The sequence below is a fragment of the Capra hircus genome, chromosome 22 (genome assembly GCF_001704415.2).
Source record: "Capra hircus breed San Clemente chromosome 22, ASM170441v1, whole genome shotgun sequence".
Lineage (NCBI taxonomy): Eukaryota > Metazoa > Chordata > Mammalia > Artiodactyla > Bovidae > Capra > Capra hircus.
In genome coordinates, this window is record NC_030829.1 from 3,754,025 (window position 1) to 3,780,076 (window position 26,052).

Consider the following 26,052-nt stretch of genomic DNA (forward strand, 5'->3'; position numbering starts at 1 on the left):
GTCTTTAGGAATACACATTTTTAAAACAATGTTTATTTCACTTAATGAAATATATGCTGATTTTAAGACAAATTGGAAAATGCCAACCTTTATCAAAAAGAAAAGTAAAATCACCAATAGCTCCACCAGAAAGGGAAAGTTTCATGGTTGTTATTTTGATGCTTTTTTTCTATTGTCTATGGGCTTGTATTTCATAGTTGACAACCACACTATATAAGTGTTCTGTTTTTTCTGAATTTTGACTTTTTCTATTAGCTATTCAAATTAAGCACTTTCCATATTGTTAAAATGTTTTCTAAGAGTCATTTCAATGGTTGAATCATACTTCATATTTTAATTTATTTAATCATCTAGTTGGACATTCAGGTTTCTCCAGTTACTTACTATTAAAATCCTAATGGTGATCTGTTGTAGATTCTTAGAACTGAAACAACACGGGGTGAAAAGGATGGAGATTCTTAAGGCTCTACATTTTGTTAAGCTGTATTAGAAAGCATTATACAACATTTGTTAAGAACGTATACGAGTGTCTGTTTCACTGACCTTCACGGCTGCCATTTTCCTTTCATTTTACTAAAACAGTCTTTCAGAGAAACAAAAGTAGCCAGATGCGTATTTGCATGTATATAATAGGTGATCAGTCACCTAGAGCCAGACATCCTGGAATGTGAGGTCAAGTGGGCTTTAGGAAGCATCACTACAAACAAAGCTCCTAGAGGTGATGGAAGTCCAGTGGAGCTGTTTCAAATTCTGAAAGGTGATGCTGTGAAAGTGCTGCACTCAGTATGCCAGCAAATTTGGAAAACTCAGCAGTGGCCACAGGACTGGAAAAGGTCAGTTTTCATTCCAGTCCCAAAGAAAGGCAATGCCAAAGAATGCTCAAACTATTGCACGATTACACTCATCTCACACGCTAGCAAAGTAATGCTCAAAATTCCCCAAACCAAGCTTCAATAGTATGTGAACTGTGAGCTTACAGATGTTCAAGTTGGATTTAGGAAAGGCAGAGGAACCAGAGATCAAATTTCTAACATCCATTGGATCATCAAAAAGGCTAGTAAGTTCCAGAAAAAACATCTACTTCTGCTTTATTGACTATGACAAAGCCTTTGACTGTGTGGATCACCACAAACTGAGGAAAATTCTTCAAGAGATGGGAATACCAGACCACCTGACCTGCCTCTTGAGAAATCTGTATGCAGGTCAGGAAGCAACAGTTAGAACTGGACATAGAACCACAGACTGGTTCCAAATCAGGAAAGGAGTACATCAAGGCTGTATATTGTCACCCTGCTTATTTAACTTATATGCAGAGTACACCATGAGAAATGCTGGACTGGATGAAGCACAGGCTGGAATCACGATTTCTGGGAGAAATATCAACAACCTCAGATATGCAGATGACACCACCCTTATGGCAGAAAGTGAAGAAAAACTAAAGAGCCACTTGATGAAAGTGAAAGTGGAGAGTGAAAAAGTTGGCTTAAAGCTCAACATTCAGAAAACGAAGATCATGGCATCCAGTCCCATCACTTCATGGGAAATAGATGGGGAAACAGTAGAAATAGTGACAGACTTTATTTTTGTGGGCTCCAAAATCACTTTAGATGGTGACTGCAGCCATGAAATTAAAAGACCCTTACTCCTTGGAATTAAAGCTATGACCATCCTGGATAGCATATTAAAAAGCAGAGACATTACTTTGCCAACAAAGGTCCATCTAGTCAAGGCTGTGGTTTTTCTAATAGTCATATATGGATGTGAGAGCTGGACTAGAAAGAAAGCTGGGTGCCGAAGAATTGATGTTTTTGAACTGCGGTGTTGGAGAAAACTTTTGAGAGTCCTTTGGACAGCAAAGAGATCCAGCCAGTCCATTCTAAAGGAGATCAATCCTGGAGTGTTCATTGGAAGAACTGATGTTGAAGCTGAAAGTCCAATACTTTCGCCACCTGACTCATTGGAAAAGACCCTGATGCTGGGAAGGATTGAAGATGGGAGGAGAAGGGGACAACAGAGGATGAGATGGTTGGATGGCATCACCAACTCTATGGACATGAATTTGATTAAGCTCTGGGAGTTGGTTATGGACAGGGTAGCCTGGCGTGCTGCAGTCCATGGGGTCGCAAAGAGTCAGACATGACTGAGCGACTGAACTGAACTGATACATATATATATATGTATGTATGTATGAGATGGCTGGTTGGCATGTGTATACATATATATAAAGACCCTGATGCTGGGAAAGATTGAAGGCACAAGGAGAAGGGGACAACAGAGAATGAGATGGTTGGATGGCATCACCTATGCAAAGGACATGAGTTTGAGTAAACTCTGTGAGTTGGTGATGGACAGGGAAGCGTGGCATGCTGCAGTCCATGGGGTCACAAAGAGTCAGACGTGACTGAGAGACTAAACAAATCATTATATATATATATGAGATGGCATATCCGTGTGTGTGTGTATTATACATATATATATGTATGTATGAATGAGTTGGCTGGATGGTATCACTGATGCAATGGACATGAACTTGGGCAAACTCTGGGAGATGATGAGGAACAAGGAAGCCTGGCCTGCTGTAGTCCATGGGGTTGCAAAGAGTCAGATAAAACTGGGCAACTGAGCAATAATATATGTATATATATATAAAGAGCCAACCAATTGGAAAAGACCCTAATGCTGGAAACATTAAAGGCAAAAGGAAAAGAGAACGGCAGAGGATTAGGTGGTTAAATAGCATCACCCACTCAATGGACATGAACCTGAGCAAACTCCGGGAGACAGTGAAGGATGCAGGAATGTTGTGCTGCTTCTGATGTGCGGATATGCATGCAGCCCATGGTGTCTCAAAGAGTCAGACATGACTTAGCAACTGAACAACATCTCGTAGAGAGAGAAAGCAACATATTTTAAGGGATTGGCTCACATGCTTGTGGGATCTGGCCAAGCACAAAAGTCTAGACTGGGCTGGCAAGCTAGATGCAGAGAAGAGCTGGTATTTAGAAAAGGCAGAGGAACCAGAGATCAAGTCTCCAATTCAGCTATAGTCTGGAGACAGACTTCCTTCTTGAGGAACCTCAGTGTTTACTTTTAAAGTCCTCAGCTGATTGGATGAGGTCTACCCACATTATGGAGGGTAATCTGCTTTACTTACAGTCTACTGATTCAAGTGTTTATCACATCTCAAAGATACCTGACAACAACATCTAGATTGGTGTTGACCAAACAACTGGGTCCCATAGTCTTGCCATGTATAACTGTGTGTTAACAGTCACACTGTCATCCAAGCAGATTTTATGCTATGTGATAGACATACACGCTCTTTATTTCTGGTTTGCTAAGAAGACATAACTGACTTATTTAGGGTGTTACTGTCTAACGTGAGTTTTATGTTTTAAACACAAAGTTTTTCTCATCCAGTTTTGGAATAAAGCATATAGGATTTCCATCAAAGACACTGAGGAAAAAGCCTGAGTTTGAAGCTCATACAGAAATGAGACAAGAGTGTTTCTGTACTGGGTGAGTGTGGGTCAGGTAGTTAAACCTGCTCTCTCTCAATCTTCTCAACTATATAGTGTGAAAAGTCATACCCAATTCCCAGGTACTTGTTTTTTTTTTAATTGAGTACACATTTATCGGCATCGCCTACAAAGTCTAGTATGTAGTTGGCCATCTGTGACTCAGTTCTTTTACGTCTTCACCTTGTTCCTTTCTTAACTGGCTAATCCAGCACCCAAGTGCCCACTCCAAGTGGTCAGTGAAAAAACCCTTTCCTTCTTTGGAATGTTGAGTATGATAGAAATTCTCCTGCCATGGAGAGGCACAGGTTTGATCCCTGGGTGGGGAAGATCCCCTGGTGGAGGAAATGACACTCTGCTCCAGTACTCTTGCTTGGAGAATCCCATGGACAGAGGAGCCTGGTGGGTTGCAGTCAATGGGGTCACAAAGAGTTGGACGTGACTGAGAAACTGCACACACATATGTATTAATATATATGTGTGTGTGTGTGTATAGGTATACTTTTTTCATATTCTTTTCCTTTATGATTTATCGTGGGACCTTGAACATAGTTCCCTGTGCTATACAGCAGGACCTTGCATTTATCCATTCTGTATATAATGGTAATCCCAAACTCCCAACCTATCCCTCCTTCACCCCCTCCTCCTTGGCGACCACAAGTCTGTTCGGCGTCATAGAGTCTGTTTCTGGGTCATAGAGAAGCTCATGTGTGTCATATCTTAGATTCTGCATATAAGTGATATGACATTTGCCTTTCTCTTTCTGACTGACTTCACTTAGTGTAATAATCTCTAGGTCCAACAGTGTTGCTGCAAATGGAATTATTTCATTCTTTTTCATGGCTGAGTAATATTCCATTCATTGCATATGTATATATGCACAAATACATACCCCACATCCTCTGTATACATTTATTTGTTGATTGGCGTTTAGGTTGCTTCCATGTCTTGACTATTGTGAATAGCGCTGCTATGAGCATAAGGGTGCATGTACTTTGGATTACAGCTTTGTCTGGATGTATGCCCAGGACAGGGATTGCTGGATGATAGTTTTTAGAGGAAACTTCATAATGTTTTCCATAGTGGCTATACCAGTTTACATCCCTACCAGCAGTGTAGGAGGATTCCCTATGAAACTTCCGTTTTTACTTTTTGTATATATGTCTCATTTCCCTTTCTATAATTTCCTATAGTATGATGCATTAACCACTGATAGATAAATGAGATGTTTTCAAATAAACATTTATTCATTTATTTAATACACATTTTTTAAATGTGTATTAAATTCCAAGGACTGTTTTAGGTGCTGGGGATACAACAGTGAATGAATTAGATATATCCCTTCCCTTGTGGAGCTTAGATATTAGTGGGGAAGATACTCAAACAAAGAAACCAATGAATATAGAATCAAGCCACAAGTAATGTGGGCTTAGGGTAGGCTGGTTGATGCTCTGGCAAGTTACTAGATCTCACTAGTATAATCTAGCCAAGGTATACTTCTCACACATGACAAGTCAGTGGCTGGTCCAGGTGACTGTTCAAGGCAGCTGTTCTCAGCCATCTGCAATGCTTCCGCCATATCAGCACTTGCTTGCCCCATTGAAGAGTGGGCTGCAGAATCAGCCAGCAGCAGTCAGCTTTTATGAGCATCACGTGTGCTTCATATTTTATCATCCATAGCAAGTCACGTGGCTATTCCTACTTTTAATGGAATGGAGACATGTGAGAGTTGCTAATCCTAGTGGTAAAGGAGATCCAGGCGTGCCCACACCATATTGAATGATATGAAATTATATGTTGAAAGGTGGTGCAGTGTGTGTATTTTCTTAAAAGGCAATAGAAGCAAAATAAACATAAACTTTATGTATATCATTGCTTAGAATTCTCATAAAGTTCATATGCATTTCAGAAAAAAGTGAGTCAACTTAAAAATTTGCAGTAAGTATTGTTTCAAACTGGTACCCAAATATGAGACAAAATAGTAAGGTCATTTGTAAGTGACTGTAGCCTTCCAGGCTCCCCCATCCATGGGATCGCTGAGGGTCAGACATGACTGAGCGACTTCACTTTCACTTTTCACTTTCATGCACTGGAGAAGGAAATGGCAACCCACTCCAGTGTTCTTGCTCGGAGAATTCCAGGGACGGGGGAGCCTGGTGGGCTGCCATCTATGGGGTCGCACAGAGTCGGACACGACTGAAGTGACTTAGCAAGTTTGATAGATACTGATTTGTTAAATCTACTTGAGGACAAGGACAATGAACTGTATTTATACTGGTGCAGTTTTCTTGGGCTAGGAGCAGAGGCTCAATAAAACTTTGCTGAAGTTAGTATTGTTTATTGTCTTACATTGTTCTTGCTTTTCTAGTCAATTAACTATCTTGAACTATAGCCCATTATAGTTTTGTCTTGAGTCTTGATATTTTCTTCCACAGCCAATTGTGGAAGAAATTGTCTTTCTTCCAAAGACAGTAAAATTGTCTTTGTCCACATCAATATATTTACATGTAATTATACTTTAAATTTGGACCACACATACTTGAATGGTAGTCTCTTTCTTCTAATTTGTCTCAGACATTTTCTTAAGTGTAAGGTAAAGATTCAGTGGGAAAGAGGAAAGTTGTAGTATTAATGTTGGAATTTGCAATTGAGGGTTTTGTCTTTAAAAAAACACAACAACTTGTATGTTTCATACTTATTTGACAGTTGCTGGGATGGAGAGGTATTTCACAGACTTGAATAAAGACAGCAGGAAATGGCACAATGTTCTTTTAAGCTTTACTTAAGGTCATGGATGCTTTACTTGCTTTCGAAGATAGTATGATTAGGTTTTTTCCTTATATTTCTACTATTCTCTTATGTTTAACTAAGTCTTTGTAATTTATAAAAATAAATCATCCAGAGAGAGGACCTAGTTCTTCGCTGAGTGGCTAGGTCAAGGGCAAACCAGAAGAGTCTGTGTCTGTACCCGACTGACCCTCATTTTGGTACCATCACTCTCCGCCTCTGACGTGTGTCCAAAGCGTCCTCTCAATTTTCTTAGCCAAGAGGTTGTCTTAAATGAGTGTTTCTCGTCTGTGCTGGGAATCGTGTGCATCCATAAGAGTCCTTGCCCTTTGATGCAGTTTGCCGCTTTTGGATTTGTACAAAATTTGTTTGGTAGTTGGCAAATGGGACACAGCTGGCTTCTGATTTAGAGAGTGCTTTAAACTAGTTACCTCCTACCTTAACTTGATCATTTAAATGGAAAGTGCTGCAGTTCCAACAGAGCAGACATGATATAAAAAACTATTTCTGACATGACTGTCTTGCCTCCCGAATTGCCATGGCTACTGGGATCTCTGAAGGAAAATAAAAGTAAAGAAGTGAACAAAACACAGGTTTTAGCATTCTCCCAAGGGCGAAACTGTCTTTACATTATTTAAGAAGAGCTTTAAATGTTCAATGAATGTTCTTAAGCTAATGACAATTGATGCCCAGAAAATGCCAATAACCCAGTGGAATAGAATAGATTTTGGAAAGTGGCAGTTTGTGTGGAAATTGCTCATAGTATGGACGTGTGCTGGGAACTTTGCATATCAGTGAGCTATCGCCTGCACTGAGAGGAGTTAATCTATTTGGCCTTTTATTCGTAAATAAGACAGCAGTCCTTTCCCTTTAAGGAGCATCTATGCATTTTATTATGAATGAAAGAATCCTGCCATCCTCTGTCCAAAGTGGCCATATTGGCAGAAGTCCTCTAGGATCCTGATCTTATGGGTCTTGTAATGGGAGGAGCCCCAGCCTGTCATTTAGGAGGCCATCGTTCTGTAGTTGAAGATAGCGAGGTTTAGAATCTGCTAGAGCCCGGCTGTTGTGTAAACTGTCATAATTTAACTTTCCCCACCAAATTCCGCCAAGGCTTGTAGATCTGGCCGCAGCCTCATTCCCCAGTCTTCGCTCCTCACTTGCTCCCTTTCGGCCCCTGCGTGATTTCCGGCACGTTCAAAGGACACATGCTCGCTGCCAGCCTTTCTGTTCCTTCTGGTTTCTCAGCTTAAGACGCTCTTCCCTGGATGCAGGCGTACTGCATCTCTGTTACGCAGGCCCTGTTTGTTGAGCAGATCCAGGAAGCGCCGCGGTGTGGTCAGTGCTTCACACGCGTGTCTGGGTGAATTCTCATGATAACAGCATGAGCTGGGCAGCGGCACTGCGGGGACGAGGCACTGTGTTCCCGTCTCTGCAGCCGTGCAGCCCCGGAACCCAGAAATGTACGTAATGGTGGATGTGATTCGGCTGAGTGTTCTTTCTCATGTTTAAGATGTCTTATTGGTGGTGCTAGTGGTAAAGACTCTGCCTGGCAATGGAGGAGGCCTTGGAGACCTGGGCTCAGTCCCTGGGTTGGGAAGATCCCCTGGAGGAAGGCATGGCAACGCACTCCAGTATTCTTGCCTGGGAAATCCCACAGACAGAGGAGCCTGGTGGGCTATAGTCCATAGGGTCGGAAAGAGCTGGACACGACTGAAGCGACTTAGAATGCACACAACTCATTCTTCAAACATGGGGCATCCCTTTGGTGCCAGATGTCATGCCAGTTTTTAAAAGATGAGGGAAACAAAAATGATGAGACCCCTCACCTTTCTTGCTTTCCCTGATGCTTTTAGAGCATCACAGGAAAAAAAAAAAAAAAAAACAAAACAAAACCAAAAACAGCAGTTCATAGGCAGCAACATTGGATAAACATTAAATTAGGGCAAATACCAGGTGCAACGGGGAAGCCAGGGTTCTCAGAAAGCTACTGGGCGGGTGTTATCTGTACTGCAACTGAAGGGTGGACTAGAGGGTCTGGTGGAGGTCCATCTCAGGAGAGGCCCTGGCAGAGGGGATGATCAAAGGCCCTGAGGCCCAGCCCAGTCCTGAAAGCCAGACAGTGTCACTCAGGCATCGAACGGAGGCAGGGTCTCCTATTTGCATCTGGAGAAGATTTGAAAACTATACCAGAAGTCAGGACTCCATTGTCTGAGCAGTGAGATGCTGCAAAGGATTTTGAAATCAATGAAATTTCTCTTTAGTATTTGCTTCTGTTGACTGTCTGCAGCCAGGTGAGTTGGAAGAAGTTCCATTTTCTAGATGAGACAAGTGAGGCCCAGAAGAACATATAAACAGTGGCAGAGATTTAATTTTCTCAATGACGGGGCTGCAGGGCTTTTACCCTTTCTCCGCCCTCTCCCCTTCCTTCCTTCCTATGGCCGTTCTTGCCCAAAGTCAAACATAAACTTCTGTATACACCATCCTGATTTTGATTTTGTCTCCAAAGACCCTATGTGCACTCACACGGCTCCCAGAAACCAGACCCCTGCGGCAAGCTCACTGCCCGCAGGGAGGTAGGGCTTGAGTGGACGGACACCGGGTTGTGTGTGGGACCACATCCGCTGATCTCCTTGTCTAGGAAGCTGGATTGGTACCAGGAATCTTTTATCTGAAAAGGCGACTCTGGGCTGGGGAGAAGAGAGCGGGCTTGACAAAGTCGAGAGGAGTTCAGCGCTGGTCTGTCTGCCCACGCTCTGGGCATGCGTGAGCCCTCAGCAAAACACAGCTGGCATGTCTAATTTTAGCCTTGCCTGCCTTGAAAAGGGACCCTTTAAGGAAATATATTTCCTCTGAAACAATTTGTATTATAATGTAGCAGCTGATAGACATGTCAGAATACTACTTGCTATTGGTGGAGAAACACTCTGCCAAGTGGTGATGATTTTTGTTCTTTTTTCTCTGTGTGTGTATGTGTGTGTGTGATGTTATCAGGAAAGTGAGCAAAGGACCCATGAATCATAAAGAGATACACAGTAAGAGAAACAGTGCTTTTATTTATTAAGACAATCATAAACCAAAGGGGACACCTCTTTTGATTTTTACAAAATGGACGTAAGGATCAGAAGGACTGTATCTGCTATGATAAGTTGGCCATGGTGATCTGACGACGCCTGGTTTGTTAAGAGCAGTCCTGGAGTAGACTCCAACATTTCTTCAGTACTTAGCGTCCTCCATAACCTAAGTAAAAGGTTAGTTTCTAAAGCAGGTCTTGGATTCATTTGGCTTTAGTGTGTTCACAGGTTTTGAAAGCATCCGGGACACACTTTTTTCCATTCTCACCAGCGAGCTCAGTCCGTCTGCCTGGATTTTTTTCCCCTTTCTCTCCGTTCCTCCCTGCGTCCTCTGGTCCCTCCCAGGGTCTGCCGTGTTTTGTTTCGCAGTGTGGCTTACCTTGAAACTTGGCAGGCAGAGCGGAGAAGGCAGCTCTTGTGCGGGGTGGATGGAGGGAAGGATAAGGAATCATCCACTGCCCACATTTGAGTTCCCTGGGTTCAGCGGCGGCGGCAGCAGCTTTGCTACAAAAACCGCTTTGCTATTCGAGATAGCCAGCAGAGGGAATCGCAACTTTGCTGGCAGCAGGGGTTGAAGCAGCCTTTTTTTTTTTTTTCTTGGAGGAAAGACTGCAGCCTTCTGGACTGCGTACGCTGCTCCCTGGAGGGGCTCTCCGAGTCCCACCCACTGGCTGGAAGGAGGGGACGTGAATGAAAGGACAGGACAAGCCCCGAACACCATGTCACTCTGGGAGGGACACAGCAGCAACTGAGCTGTGCAAGGTTTTTTTTTTTCTTTTTTTTTCCTTTTCCCTTTTCTTTTTCTTTCTTTTTCTCCCCCTCCCTTTTTTTTTCCTTTTTCTTCTTTCTCTTTCTTTCTATTTTTTTTTTTCTTTTTCTTTAAGGTGGGGAAAGAGACACCCAGGAGACAGGAAGCTGATCTGCAAGATTTCCGAGTTCTGCTAAAAGGACTTTGATTTTTTTTTTTCCCCTTCCTTTACAAACGCTGGCAATTGACATCACTACGGACAGCCGGGTAGAGAACAAACTGCCTCCTCCCAAGTGGACCCCAGGCGTGATCTGGGGAGACTGTGTGGGGTTTTTTCCTACGGATCCCCGCCTCTTTCTCTTTTTGGTGTGTTTCTTTTTAAAATTCTTGCTGTGTTGGAACTAGCGAGTGCTGGAAGACTCTCGGAAGCCTCATCAGTCATCGGGACTGTCAGGAATAGTGGTTCCAGAGGAAGCTCGGCCTGGGGCACATAGCCTGTCATCCAGTTCCCTGCCTCGGAGATAGCGATTCCAGCTACATGGGCAAACGCCTGGATCAGCCACAAATGTACCCCCAGTACACTTACTACTACCCTCATTACCTCCAAACCAAGGTATGGCGTGCCCCACAGCCTGGCAGCAGTGGGGTGTCCTGCACTTGGGGTGGGAAGCAGATAGGCATGTGAATTATGATTAAACCACCCCCTCCCCTTATCCCCACCAGCTCTTCCTGCTTCTTTGAAATTAGTAACATAGCAATGGAGTTAATGAAACAGAGAAGGAGATAAGAAGAAAGCAAGCCCAGAACTGGGGCTTCCTCTTTAAGGAGAGATAATAGTTGCACTTGAGTTCCTTTGTTGTTGTTTGGCCATCTCGATGTTCCTGATGCCCGCCGAGCTCTCGGCAGACGGGCAGGGTTGTTAAAAGGAGCTCATAACAGTGATGATCGGGCACGACAATACAGTTTCAGGGGCTTTCCTGGTGAGCTGTTCTTTGTTTGTGGCTCTGAAAGGGTTCTTCCCACTGGCTAGGATATGCCGGGGTTGGGGGGGGGGACTCAAACTTTTAATCGCTAAGTGTAGAATGAAAGACAGGCGTGGGAAGATATATGGCAGTGAACTCAAGTCTCAGAGTTTGTTTGGGCGCATTTTTTTATTTTTCTATGGCCTCAAATATTTTATTTTATATTGAAGATGGTCAGAATGCCAGAGAGTAAATTTAGGAGCTTCACCATAGGTGTTCTTTACTTTTAGAAGCTTGGTGTTTCTGTGTTGGCTATCATCAGAAGGCCTGGGGCTTGAAAGGGGATGAAATAGAGTGATGATAATTAGACATGAATTGGTTAAATAGTTTAGGTTTTCCGTGTGTGCTCAAGCGATCATGAGGGGGCCAGTGGTAAGCCCACGTCACTGAGCAGTGTGTCGTGCCAACCATGAACTTTATCCTGCAGTTCAGACATGGTAGACTCTCAGGTGTGAAATCACTGCTCCAATTTGTCAATTACATCGGACTTGATTTTGGGGGAGGGGTGGGGATGTTGCTTGTTCCCCCTTGAATGCATGGAGTATATTTCTTTATGCATGATATTATTTTGCATTGCGTTAGCCATACTCTACTGGGCTCTTTTTAATAAATAAACACGCAGGGAGTGAACAAGGCGTGCCTGAGTGATCTGAGCTGTCACCGGGTCTGGGTGCCCTGGTTAGGGTTTGGTAATCATGCCGTGGTTGACTCTCATTTACTCTGTCTCACCAAACAATGCCGATTTGTAAACCAAAGCAGGCAGCAGACTTTCAGTATTATATTGAAGATTGTTCTTTTTTTCCCTTCCTTCCTCAGTCGCTCTATAATTTGCCCTGCCCCTGCAAGGTCGATTCACGCTGCTTTTTGCCTTTGTGAGCGTTTAGTTTGGGCTGCTGCTGGAATAAATAGACCAGCCCTCCTGCTCCATCGGCTGGAGTTTTAACCCTTTGGGGGATTCTTTAAGGAAATGGCAAAGCAAGGACAAGTTACAAACGGGAAATTTATAGTCATTTCTCATCCCCCAAAGAAACAAAAACAACACACTCAAGGGCTGCATGAAAAATATCCAACATTCCATCCCTTTTAGTCATTTGGCTAAATTTTTCCAAATGTTTCAAAATTCATGCTTTCTTTTTTGGTTCTTAATTTTCTACCATGAAGTCTATTCAGAAAAGAAACTTTGCATCAAAATAAATGGAATAAATAGAACGATGGCTTTTTGACTTAAGATTTCTTTTAACCTATTACTAGCAAGACGTAATGTCAGGCACCTTATATTAAAGATATATAGCTACACTGGTGGGAAATATGTGTGTACGTATGTGTGTGCATATGTGTTTGGGGTAAAAAGGAAACATGGGGTGTTGAGGAAAAGAGATCCAGAAAAATAGGGAGTTAAAAAAAAAATCTGATTTGGGATCTTCTGCAGTTTAGTGCTGTGTAGACAGGGAGCATCTGGATCTTGTTACTTTCAAGCAAGTCAAAGCCATCAACTTCTGGAACATTTTTAGAGAAGTTAGATCCATTAGGCGACCTCAGCTGATATTTGGGTAATCAGGTCAGGGTGGTAGAGTGTATAAGACCAGTTACTCTGGCTATCCTGGTGGTTCATATTGATCATTACATTGTAAAACTCTGACAGAGCTGTGACGTTGTCGAGTATTATTACAGTGGCTCTGAAATGACAGGCATTAATGACATTCCTGGAAGCTGAAGATATGAAAATATGCCCTCTATGGGAATGTGGGCACTCAGGGAGGGGAAGGAATGGTCAATGTACGATATTTTAAAATATAGGAACTTTCCAACAGTATAAACACAGTGTAATAAAGTCTCATCATGCTCCAGGATAGTGTGAAAATATTTGGGCTATCTTAGTAGCGCTTTTTACTCATTTTTCACTTACGTCCCAAAATATAATCTATAGTAATTTTGAAGGAATTGCATGCGTCTTAGATTTATTTGGTAAATGTAGGTGGAATTCCATAAAATCCACTGTCCTTCCTGCCTTAGCTTGTAGGTAGAATCCAGTTTTAAAATCATTGCTATTTAAAGTCACGCTGATTCATAAAGAACATTTATGCTTGATAAAATTAGAATTCTATGGTTGACAACAAAAATCATATTGTGGTGACGCCATGCCTTGAACTATTCTCTAAATGCAGGTGCTTTTAACTCAGGCACAAAAGCCATTTGCTGACATTAGTTTTGGGTGGAAAATCTTATTGGGATTTTACAGAACTAAAATGTTTATTATTGTATTCATTTAGAAAATGCCAAAATACTGAGCCTTCGTTTTCTACCTAAATATGTATGTCAGATGCAGCTACTATTCTCTATGATAAAAGAAAATGAAAATGGATTTTGAAATAAATGCATTTGTCTTCCATTTCCTCAAATGCACTTAAAGTTGTAGAAAAAACTTGTGACACTTCCCTGCTTATTCTATTCCACTTCTTACCCATCACATTAGAGTCAATCTCTTCACTTTGTTGCTTAGAAAAAAAGAAAGAAAGAAGATATTTATGCTTTTCTTTCTTTGAATAAATTTCCAGATGCTTAAAATGTTATATTAGAAAACCATGAGTCAATCAAACAAAAGGAAAACCTGTGGCTGACTTGTAGCTAATACCTTACTCTCCCAGACCTATACTTAAAGTTGTCACTTGTCAATTTTCTTTTTGACCATTTTGTTTTCCTACCCAAAAAAGCAATTTCTAAAAAGAACATTACTTTGGTTTAGAAGTAATGAAGAAATCTTGGTGACATGTCACTATATTTAAATGAGACATAACTGGATTTCTTAAAAAAAAAAAGTTCCAGGAAACCAAATTTACTGTTGGAAGACCACCCAGAATAATTAAGTTTTAGAGAAAAGAGACCAAAAAATGGTTTTTTAGCTGAATGATTTGTAACGATGTGTGATTAAGTTGTCTTGTAATATTTCTCAAGGATTTTGTTACACCCTATTTCCAATCGCCAACCTGTTGGTCTTATGTTATGATCCAGGGTCAATTTCAGTCTGAATTTGAGGTACTTTGTGGGAGGGGATTTCTTGGAAGAACAAGTTGAATGGGGCAAACTAAAAATGGTTAAAATATGGTCACAACCTGGTCAATTGATAATTTGTAGTTGAGAAATAGATATTTCTCTCATATGTGATATTTGGAAGACTTGAATTATCGTGAAACTTTAAAATTCACCCAGGCACAAACAGAAAGTTCATCTTTTCTTCCTTTTCCACACTTATACCAAATCACTACATTTCTCCCAGTTTAGTGCAGTTTCTCATCAGTCTGCCCCCTGCCTTTGGCCATCTGCTTCCCAAGAAGACCTTGAAGAAAGGGGTTCAGACTGCAGTACCCTGACAAGGGTTCCCTAACTGGTGGGTCTCAGATTCTGCTCAGAGCCTGGTGTGAAGTTGGGGTCAGGTGGAGGAGCAGTTCTCCACCGGCACACTGACTTTAAGCTGAATTTCTCGCCATCTGCAGCTGGACAGCTGCCCAGCTCTGAAAGTCTAGCTGGAGCCCAGTTGTGCCATGAAAAGAGCAGATGCTTGAAAGCACAAGGCTCAGGGGGTCGGCAGAGAGAGAGGGAGGCTCCTGTGGGGCCAAGATACTCTTACAGATGTGAACGTACAGATCCTGCAAAGGCAAAACAAAGCAACCCTGCTTCACACATTCCTTGCACATGAAAACGCAGAAAATCCTGCAGAGGGAGGGAAGGAGTTTAGAATTTCCTTCGTACTTCCTGTCCCAGATTTGCATTGATAGTTGGAGTTGGTAACTTGCCAGTTACCAACCAGTTTTGTACATTTCAGCCTTGAAAACTCCCAAGTACTGTTTTCCTTTGAGAGGCTGAAATGTACAAAACTGGTTTTCTAAAAATCTTCCAGCAAAAGAATTTTTAGAAATAACTCCAAAAATTTCTTTCACTGTAGGAGGGTGATACGACAGTGTGAAACGATGATCCATCATGTCTCATGTTAGAATGTATACTATGGTAATTGGTTTAAAAAGAATGTATACTATTATAATTGGTTTTAAATGAGAGAAACATAATAAGAAGCTACCCTCCCTTTTCAGTTTTTTTTTTCTTTTACAAATCTTTGTTGCTGTTGAAGTTCTTTTCTCTAATGTAGTCATCATTTTCACAACACTATGTCTAGTGCCTACTAAAAGGAGTAGAAAGTTCACGTTTTTTTCTTTTCCGGAATAATCCCAAACTTAAGAGAAACACCATGTATATTGCTTTGAACAGTATCTTTCCAACACAATTTCCTTTCACTTTCTCTCAATTTGGAAAAGAGAAAAAACAGAATTTCAACTTAAAAATATTTCCATGAAGTAATAAAATGTAGCTGAGCATTGGAGGTAGAGGCCGTGTGAGGAAGGGGCCAAAGAGAAGGGAGGATACACGTCATTTCAGGTCTCTCTGGCTCCAGGAATTCTGAAAAGCTTTGGTTTTGTACTAATATGATTTACACAATCCTTTCTGACATTATCAGTCTCTTTGGCAGAGAGAGGGCTCAGTCATAATGATGCCCATGCCAGATTCTAAGAAAACCAGGCTTTTCCTTTAAAAGAAAATCTTTGGAGTGTTGGACTTCTTATTCAGAGTAAATGGTTGATGTTTATCCAAAATTGGCTTCGAGTACTACATTAAAATTGTGTTTTGTAACAGTCTCATAAGCCACAGCTGTATGTGATTAAATAGTGTAATATCAAAAGCATGTGAAAAGAGACATTTTTATGCTATAGCTGTTCACAGCAAGAGTACAGATGGGGCTGAGGGGAGACGAGAGCAGAAACGCACTTGTGTGTTGTGATAAGTGTGTTGTTGAGGATATGAGTTATGATATGCGTATGGAGGATACGTGCTGCTATTTTTGGCAGCAGTGGGAAAAATGCTGAACTATTTTGGATGTGATTAAAAATATGCTCTTTGAAAATGGAAACTGACATAAAATACCAACTTTAAATATGGAATGTCATTTCATCGCAAAATGCATAGTTACTGAATGGATCTGAAACCAATGCAAATGGAAAGATAAAGGTTATTCCCATGAAACACACGTTCAAAAAGCAAAAGTGAAGAAGTTTTCCTTCTGTTTTGAAATAAGAAATACTTTTCTTCTTCTTCTTTTTTTTTTTTTTTTTGCTACTTTTAGTCTATGGAACTATTGTAAGAAAACCTGCCGGCCATTTATCCCTAAACAAAAGAGTGATAGCAAGGATCCTCAACTAAGAACAATCTGGTGGCAGTGTGATTCTTTTCTAAGATGTTTGAAAATATGAGGTTAGGGTATGAATATTAATCTTTTGTTGCTGGTGTCAAAAATTACATAGTCACACAAGGAGACACAACTTTTGCTTCTATTTCTTTAGCAGATATGTCACAGTAAAGAGGCTTTAATTACAAAGTTTTTCAAAAGAATGTTTGTTCATGGAAACTTTAATCTCTAGTCTTCTAGAGATTATCAAGCTACAGGATTACCAATACTAAAGATTACTAAGTTAAGTGATCATTTTCAGGGCCTTGAAAAAGCCTGTAGAATTGGCTGTTGATTTTCATATGTCAAACATTCAGAAGCGGTTTAAAAAAGTCAAAAAGTGGCATGGACCGAGATAAGCTGAATTCTGTTTGTTTTGGTTTTTAATGTTTCTTTTTCAAGGTGGTGTTGGCAGAGAATTTGTTCACATAACAGTGTTTTCTGTGTGGATTTATTGATCAGGAAACACATAGCATGTAGAATCATAGCTGAATGCACCTTTGCTATTCAGAACATCAACCTTTACTGTACATCCGATTCTAGAGAACGGAGGATGAATTTTAAGACATTCATCCTGCTTTTCTTTGGGAGAATTCTCTGATTTGTGTGTCAGTGAGTTGATTTCTGGTACAAGTTCCCTGCGCCCCCTTCTAGGCTTGGTGTCTGTGACTCTTGCTTGGAGATAGATGAGACTGCTTCGATGCGTTAGGGGTATTTAGCAGATGACCTCGGATTCGTGCCACTGATTTTTGTTCGGGTCCTCAGTGCTTTCTACAGAGCAGATCAACTGCTGCTTCGTCGACTCTGGGGACTTGGCACACGTAATCATCTGCACCCTTCACCACGTCTAAATCCAGAGAACCCAGAGAAACACCCCCGTCACCGTCACCCAGGAGTGGGTGGAGAACAGTTCCCAGGGGTGGGGCCAGGCTACAGGCACTATTTAATCACCATTGTTGGCTTTGTTGTGGTTCAAGTTTTCTTCCTTGAGTGCATAAAATTAGGCCATATCCAAAGACTTGCTCTCTCCAGGTGTCACAAGAGCTGAATGGTTATGCATGTGTGGCTAAATCAGTTGATCTCATTAAGATCCTGACAGCCCTAGTTTCATGAATGAATCTAGGAGCTCCTGTACATGTGGAAATAACAATCAATAGATGAAACACTATTTTGACTAGAGTTTGCCAGTCCCTGAATTTCTGAATAGTAGGCTTTAAAGCATGAGGGGAAAATGATTTAGTAATCAGAGTGCATGGTATCATAGGAGAAAAATCATAACTTCTCCAGGACACATTAAAAAAAAAAAAATTCTCTTTTCCTCTTCTCACTGGGTACCCTTCTGAGTCCTCCCCAAGTCCCTGTGAGCTGAATTAATGAAAGTAAATGGAACCTTGAATTTTGTTTTTATGAATGACTGTGCTATGCTTAGTCGCTCAGTCGTATCCGACTCTTTTCGACCCTCTGGACTGTAGCCCGCCACGCTCCTCTGTCCATGGGGATTCTCCAGGCAAGAATACTGGAGTGAGTAGCCTATCCCTTCTCCAGGGGATCTTCCTGATCCAGAAATTGAACCGGGGTCTCCTGCATTGCAGGCAGATTCTTTATCAGCTGAGCTACCAGGGATGCCCTATGAATGACTAAGAAATACCAAAATTAAGCTAGACGATATACACAGTCAAGGTGACTTTGATAATGTTCTTCCCTGTTGTATGGAAAGTAAGGTAGAATGGAAGAAAGCTGAATGCTATGATATTCTAAATATTGGTGGTAATCATTTTGGGCAATTGATTTTTAACTTGTTCTAGGTTGTGCTTTCCCATCATTATGCTGCACAGTTAAGCCATTGGCATGTATTATTCCCAGATACAGGGGACCTTTTCATTGTCTCATCCTTAACTGGTACTTTTCAAGCTGAGTATGGATCACATACAGAATTTAATGAGGATTTGAAAGGATTCTTCCTGTTTTTATCTGGGGACTGCTGTCTATTTATCTTAGTCATGTTTCTGATGGATGACAATTTAGTGAAAAGGAAAATGGAAAACAGAATGCTAACTATCTGGTTTTCTGGAACTACTTAAGATTTCTTAAAAGCGTTTTTTATGTAGGCAAGTCATATCTGAGGCTATTACTGATGTCTGTATACTCTTCAGTTGCCCCTTTCAAAACTCATTCACAGAGATTGGATGGTGGCACCCTGAATATCACTTAGAAATAAGATAACTTAAAATTCAAGAAAATATACTTCTTCTTTCTTCTTCTTTATTTTTTAATTTCTTTTTCTTTCCTCCCAAGCAAATAGTCCCAAATGGATTTGAGTGGATGAAGTATTTGAAGCAGTGTGCAAAAAGATTAGAGGAAACCTGGAGACCGTTTTCAAGGATATCATACAAGGAAAACCTATGACATATCCATGATGTTGAATTTCTTCCTGAGAGATGAGAAAAATACTTTTCCTTTTTTTACCTTGGTGCTAGTCCCTTGAAGGGCTATGACAGTTCCTGGGTTAGCCTTGGTCTTGGCTTTGAGCCCCTGGGTGTCTTGTCAAGCACACCAGTCAAGAAAGGGAAAATTTCTCTGTTTAACTTTGTTGATAAGTTAGAAAAACATAAGGAAAAAGTGCAAGGGGAGAGGTCAGTGAACAGGGAGGAATTTTGATGTTTTTAAACAATTTTTTGAAGTATATTTCACGTTTGTGTTACTCTCAGTTGTATAGCAGAGTGGTTCAGTTACACATAAATATTCTTTTTCACAGTATTTTCCATTATGGTATATCGCAGGATATTAAATATAGTTCCCTGTGCTATACAGTAGGACCTTTTTGTTTATCCATGAACAAGGAAGGATATTTTTCCAAGTTTAGCAATATCTTCTAAGAATGAGAGAAGTGAAGGGTCATTCTAAATTCTTCGTATTCTCCGAACACATTAGGAAGCCCCCACTTCTCAACAGATATATTAAACATATTAAAGTATACTCACATTCCACATCAATCAGATTTCTTGTAATAAAATGTTGAAAGAGTTTTTGTAGTTTTGCCGCTGCAACTCTCTGGGTATGAGTGAATTAGCTTATGTGTGCTTGTGAATTTATGTGCACTCATCATCTTGTATATGCAGGTATTCTTGCAAAATGGAAAAATCTAACCTCCAGATGGATTTTCTTGAGGTACAAAGAAAGATTATTTTGGCCTCTACTAAATAGAACAATGAATAAAGTTGACAGTGTATTATGCTTTGTAGAAACAATTGTTTGCTAATTCTGGTTTCACAGCTTTCATTTTTGTTTGGAGGCAAGATATTTTTCTCATCTTGCCAGTGCTTTTGTGCTTAACGTGGTCAGAGAATCTGAAAAGCTGGCCATATCTCTGCCTACTGTGACCTTTTGACATTCAAGATACCTCTGTATTTTAATAATCCCAAATTTCCGGGGCGGGACATGTGTTTAAACAACATGGTCTATTGGAAAATGTCATTAACATTCTTTGGCTAAAATATGTCACAAGCAGACACATTGCATTGACCCTTGGCAGTGACAACAATTGAGTGTTCCAGATCTGGGTGCTGGGTCACAAGAGTTTTTTTATTATGTAGTCGGTGGAATTGTTTATCAACTGGAAAGAAAGAGAGCTTGACTGGTACAGGTGTTTCCATGGGCTTCCAGCTTAGGGTCCAAGCAGGAGGCAGGTCCCTGGCACAAGAGTTATTTTATGGCATAATCGTTCTAAATAATCATCATCTTCCTTCGGTCTCTAAACAGGATCATGGGATTTTTACTTGTACTGAAATGGCCACCTCCTCCTGTTCCCCAAGTCCATGGTCATTCACCTGGAATGACTTCTTTTTCAGTTTGCTTCCAGAGGCCCCTGTCAGCCCTGTGGCATCTATGTGCCTCTGGGCACACAGATGTGTGCCCCAGTCAGATGCCCCCGTGACCACTACAAGTGAGGGGCATCCCGAAGACACTGCTTCTCTAGCCCTAAGCCACATGTGATACTCCCTTCACTTTTATTCTGATTTTCATTGTTTTTAGTAATACAAAACAACAACAGCAATGAAACAGGTCCAGAGCATGGCCTTCTCCCCTCATCGCAGTCAAGAAGGAGTTTTCTCTGGCTCTCCAGCACCCTGCATGTGCTCAGACCTGAAAACTCCCTCCCCTCCACAATCTTAAAGGACAAATTCTCATAATCACCCAATGTTCTGATTCTCCACCGAATTATTTATTTTTTTCCTGGCATTCTAGCCAGAATCTCACCAAATTTCATCAGTAGATTCAACAAATAAGCTTAGATTTCTCTCTCACAAACATAAAGCACACACATATTTCTGGAAGCTCTAAGAATTGCTACAGTGGTTCTGCTTTTCTCTGAGGCTAGACGATCACTGAGAAATATGGAGGGGCAAATAGGAGATATATAGCTGTTCTTTTCAGGTCTAGATGGACAGGGAGGCCTGGTGAGCTGCAGTTCATGGGGTTGCAAAGAGTCGGACACGACTGAACGACTGAACTGAAAATTTTTTTGCTACCAATGGACAGCAGAAAGGGATGAGTCTCATCAAAATATGGATGACTAATAATTTTTACTTTCTTTTAAAAATGTGGTATCTTCATCTAATAAGATATATTGAAAATATATTATGCAAGATAGATATAAATTCTCTGTTCTCCATTATTTGTGATCAAATTTTTTAGAAATATCATTGATAGATTGATTCTAATTTCCCCCCCAGTTATTTCATAATTATTGGTTATATCATGGAAATTCTAATGATCCTCAGAGCTTATACTGATGAGGCTGTCAATGGTATGGTAGAAAATAAATGTCAGTTTCATGACTTTAATTTTACAAGTGATTTATGAGAGGCACCAAGAAAGACAAAACAGAAGAAGAAATAGAAAACAAAAGGCTGAAATTACCAAGCTCTAATTTATTTTTGGTAATTTCTGGAATCTGACTATGTTCCTTTCCAAAGGCAAAAGGTAAGGGCTGTTTGACAAAGAAGTGATAGTTTAGGAATTGAAGAACCATCCTTGGGGGAGAAAACCACTTTAATATGACTATATTAAGAGAATTAGACTTGGAGGAGTCATGTAGCTGAGATTTTTGGTGTCTTGTGAAAAGTGAAAAATCAGTGCTTCTGAGGACAGCTTGGTGCTTTGTTCTGCCTGCACATATTAATGCACTTGGTAACATACAGCACCTTCTTTTCTTGTTCTGATTTACTCATCACTCATGCCCACGGATGCCCTGGATAAAAGCCTTGTTGATGCTTTGGATTGGATACGAGGGTGTTTTTTAGAAGGATTTTGGAATAAAATTTTTGCATGTATTTTGGAATTTCTATATGTAAACTGTTCACATAAAAAATTTCTATCTGCTCAAAAATATAACCATGAGTGAAGTTATGTTGTTCTGTGTAGAAGGGATATGGCTTTGAGTGGAGTAACCCAACAGCATGAGTGATAAAACCAGCAAAACTGTATCGGCATGAGAATCATACAACGCAAAGTGCTAACCACATGCATGATGTTTGAGGGCGATGATGTGCCCAGGGATCCATTGAGCCATTGAACTGAAGATATGAGTGCAATGATGTTTCAGTGCCCTGGCAATCAGGACATTTGTAGGTTACAGGGTAGGTCCTTTGAAAAGAACGTCTAGACTTCAACATGGTCATTGAGGTTTAGATCAGTAGAGGTCCAAGAAAGATTGGCTGGTACTGTTATTATTATTCATGGTCTGTCTCTTCTGCCAAGTTCCTTGTACTGATTTCTCCACCCTTACTCCATTTAGGATGTCTGCCTGCAGTGACCTCATGTTTACACCGCATTCTCTCCATTTCCCTACCTCTCCCAGATCCTCCTCCCTGGGAAACTACCCCTCTCATTCTGCATCACCGCTTCCAGTGCCCTTGCACTTCACTTTCCCTGCCAGCCCTTTCCCCTCCTCACCTTCTCTGCTGTGGATTTGCCTTCCTGGCTCCCTGCCTTTAACCCCTAAACTTCTGCTTCTTTTTGTTCTCTTTCCTCTTGGTTCCCTCTTATCATTTTCATTATCGCTTTCTGTTTTTTGTTGCTGTTGTTGTTTGTATTTTCTGTTTGTTTCCAAGGTAGAGTTGGATTGGATTTTGTCTGTTTTCTTGCTTGGTTGTAAATTTCCTTCTGGCTTTCAAATGTACCTTTGCTCATCAGGATCAGAATCATATCAGGGTTATTCTGTGAACCCCCTGAGGACTAGGACCGCAGGGTCTTCATCTATGAATGCCCCACAGGATCCGGCAGAGTGCCTGTTGCAGGCTGAGTGGATGACAGAAGGGTTTTAATACGTGTTAATCCACATCATTCAGTGTGTCTCATGCAGTCCTCTGTTGCTGAAGGAATGATTTTCAAAACCAGAGATGCTGAATGTTGCTTTCACCTCTGCCATGCTTTATGTCAAAAGGCATTTTGTGTACCAGCAGTAAGTCTTATTAAAGAACCTCTTTTTATTCAATACTTATATCAGTTGATGTACCCTATTCCACCTTTTCCCCCTGAAACTTGTGGACTCTGGACTGTTGGCTGGAGATAGGTTGTATACCTAGCTAATGAACATACTGTGATAGCTAGCAGGTGAGCTGAATCAGAAACTAGTAGAAGAGATGAGAAGGGACGAGAAGGGAAGGGAAAAGCTGCTGCAGTGTTGCTTCCCAAGACGCTGGCAAGAACATCAGAACACGTGCCAACTTGGAAGGGCAGACGTGCATTTCAAAGACAGTGTAAGTAGCCTAGCCAGTATTTGGAAATTGGGGATGAGTAAAAGCAAGGAGGTCAGGGGTAAATGGCAGTGGTGGTGGTTTGAGGGAACTGGAGAGGACATTCCTGAACACCTGCCAAGAATATCCGCTCATACATGTGGCTTCCTTCCTTGGTTTGGTGGAGAGTTGGATGTATCAGGAGATGAACTCAGCAGACGCAGCTAAGAGATGGGTTGAGTACTAGGCCCATCTTTTGGTCTATTTTTCTCTTATTCAAGACAGATGAGGACTTCCCTGGTGGTCTAGTGGTTAATACTCCATACTCTTATCTCAAGGGGCCTGGGTTCGATTCCTGGTCAGGAAACTAAGATCCTGCATGCCACCCAGTGTGGCCAAAACAAAACAAAACGAGACAGATGATCTTGACTGTAATAGTCATCTGTTATCTCCCCATGCCATGTAAATATCCACAGCAACATTCGTTTTTTAATTAACATTTTGAAGTAAGAATGACAAAATTCCTATTTTGGGGAAAAGAAAGCCCTAGTTTCCCTTTGCAATTAACCAAGCAGGTATAAAGATATGTCTAAAGTAAGGATAGATGATATAAGATGTGATCCTGAGGTCAACTTCAAAGCCTTCCTCATTGAGGAATCTATGGAAATAATAGCCCAGTTGTGGCTGCGAGAACAAATTGTGTTTTTGGTTTGGATGCTTCTTGATTTTTCCAAGTTGTGCTGATTCTCTTATGTTTGTTTGGCAGTTTTTTTTTTTCTTCTTCTTCTTCTTCTTTTTTTTTTTCCTCTCTTGTTCTTTTTTTTACATCAAGGTTCTTATTACCATCTGTTGAAACAGTAGTTTCTATATATGTAATTTCCTCAACATTTGGTAAGTTTTTCTCTTGCAAAATAATCCTGCCTCATCATATCTAGTGAAACAACTCAAGAAAAATAATGAAAATATTAACAGTTTTCTTCTGTACACCACATCATTTTGTGACAAAATCTCAGAAAAAATGTATGGTAATTACAGGATCATATGTATTCTTCTGTTGCTTCCTTTATGCTCATACAAACATGCTATCAGATCTATGGTGTCTGAGATCAGGCTGAACAGGTTATTTTCCTCCCTTTTCAGTGACAAGCATACTTTGTGCACTCTCCACGGGGCACTAAGCTTGTCTTTTTTTTTTTTATTTGTCAGATCAGTTGTTTCTAACATGTTTGCATCATGTTTTATGCAAGTGTTGCCCGTCGATGAGCATGGATTTTTTTGCCCCTGTTTTTCCATTCTGAATAATGCTACAGTATATGTTCAAGATATTCGTTTCAAATCCTGAAAATTAAGTCATTGATCTTCTGAGCAGGGTTGCTTCCTTTTAAACTTTGAAAAAAATGCCTTATTATACAAAGATTGATGTCAGTGCTTAGATTCTTAACCTAAAGAGTTTGCATCCCATGGGATTGACCCACCCCTTTGTGTTGGCCTGGAAGGTTTATTAAAGTCTACTGCTTTTGGTGAGAAGATGAACCTTCTGACTGATATTTCACCTGAAAGTGAACCTCTCTCAATTGGCAGAAGCAGAAATGTATCATTTTTTGGTAGCACTCTCACAGGGATCCCAGCAGAGGTTGGGGTCAGCAGGGCTACCAACTTGTTGCTTCTTGTCCATCCCGTGAGGTCACTCTTAAGTTTCCAGATTGATCTCATTTGTCTGCCACTCATATTCCAAGTTGAAAGAGCAACAGCAGGTGAGGAGCCCAAATCTTCCTAAGTGGTTAGAATCCCACTGAAGCATTTTGGTACTTGAGCAGATATTTTTGTCCCCAAGTGTTTGAACATCAGGATTTTCCTTTTTATGTCATGATCTTGAGAATACTGAAAAATTATATTTTTTGATAGCCTTCTTCTACTGGATGGGTTTGGTATTACTTGACCATAAGGGGAAATATCATGGTTTATTCATTGAGCTGGAGAAGCTGACTCTGGATAACACTAATGAACCTTGGTGAAATCTGATTGTATTTCTTTTCTTTCCGTGTGCTTGTCCTGTTTCTTATTGCCAATATCAATTTTAATTAAAGTTAAAATGTGGCTATAAAAAAGCATAAAACAAAAGTTTACCTGCAGAACATCTCTGCTGGGTTGATAGAGACATATGTACCAACTGAAATCTGTCTGGAAGACAGTAGATTACAGAGCCTCAGCTGTTTGCTTTTCCTTTAAAAAAAAAGGTAGATCAAGGACATGCATTTCTAATTACAATTCTCTTTCTTGGATTTTTATTTCTTAGAATTTAATTACATCTTACAAAGTTTGATGGCCGAATTCCACATGCTTCTTGGGAAACTCAGGGAGTTTCCTAAACACAGACCTGCAAAAGTGAATTTTTTTCACTTACTTTGTGTATGGGATGAGATGGAGAACTTAGTTCAGCACAGGAAGGCAAATTGAACATTTTCTCTTTCTGCAACTAAAATACTGACCATTTTTTATCCATGTTTAAAAATCAACAGTATACCATACTTCATATATATTTAATGCAGGTAGAAACATTTTAACCAAGTCTGGAAAAAGAATTTAATAATCAGAAATGAAAACAGCACTTTGGTTAGGTGACAGGACTCTGAGTGGTCTGAGAGGTCTAAGTTTTTGATTCTAGGACTTACTTTAATACCATTTCCCTGGGATTCTCTTACCTTTTTATATTTCTGTTTCCTGCCATCTCTTCCCATTGCAAGAATATTTTAGTTATTTGATAAGAAATGTCCTGACAGTCAGTATTAGACTAGTAGTAATATGTTTCAGGGTTCTGCAAAGAATGCCAATATATTAACATATTATGAAGATGATAAAATATAAATAAGAACCATTAACTCCAAGAGAGTGTT

At 40.6% G+C, this 26,052-nt stretch overlaps 1 protein-coding gene across 10 annotated transcripts in view; it reads left to right on the forward strand.

The window, feature by feature from the left end:
• RBMS3 (RNA binding motif single stranded interacting protein 3) overlaps positions 9,992-26,052 on the forward strand; it is an 819,111-nt gene continuing 803,050 nt past the window's right edge. For 3 of the 10 annotated variants that reach the window (XM_005695511.3, XM_005695509.3, XM_005695512.3), the window contains exon 1: positions 9,995-10,740. In XM_005695511.3, the coding sequence (XP_005695568.1) occupies positions 10,666-10,740 (75 nt within the window). In that variant the 5' untranslated portion in view covers positions 9,995-10,665. Of the gene's footprint in view, positions 10,741-26,052 lie in introns of all 10 variants that reach the window. The other 7 variants (XM_005695513.3, XM_005695514.3, XM_018067046.1 and 4 more) reach the window with 4 other exon arrangements.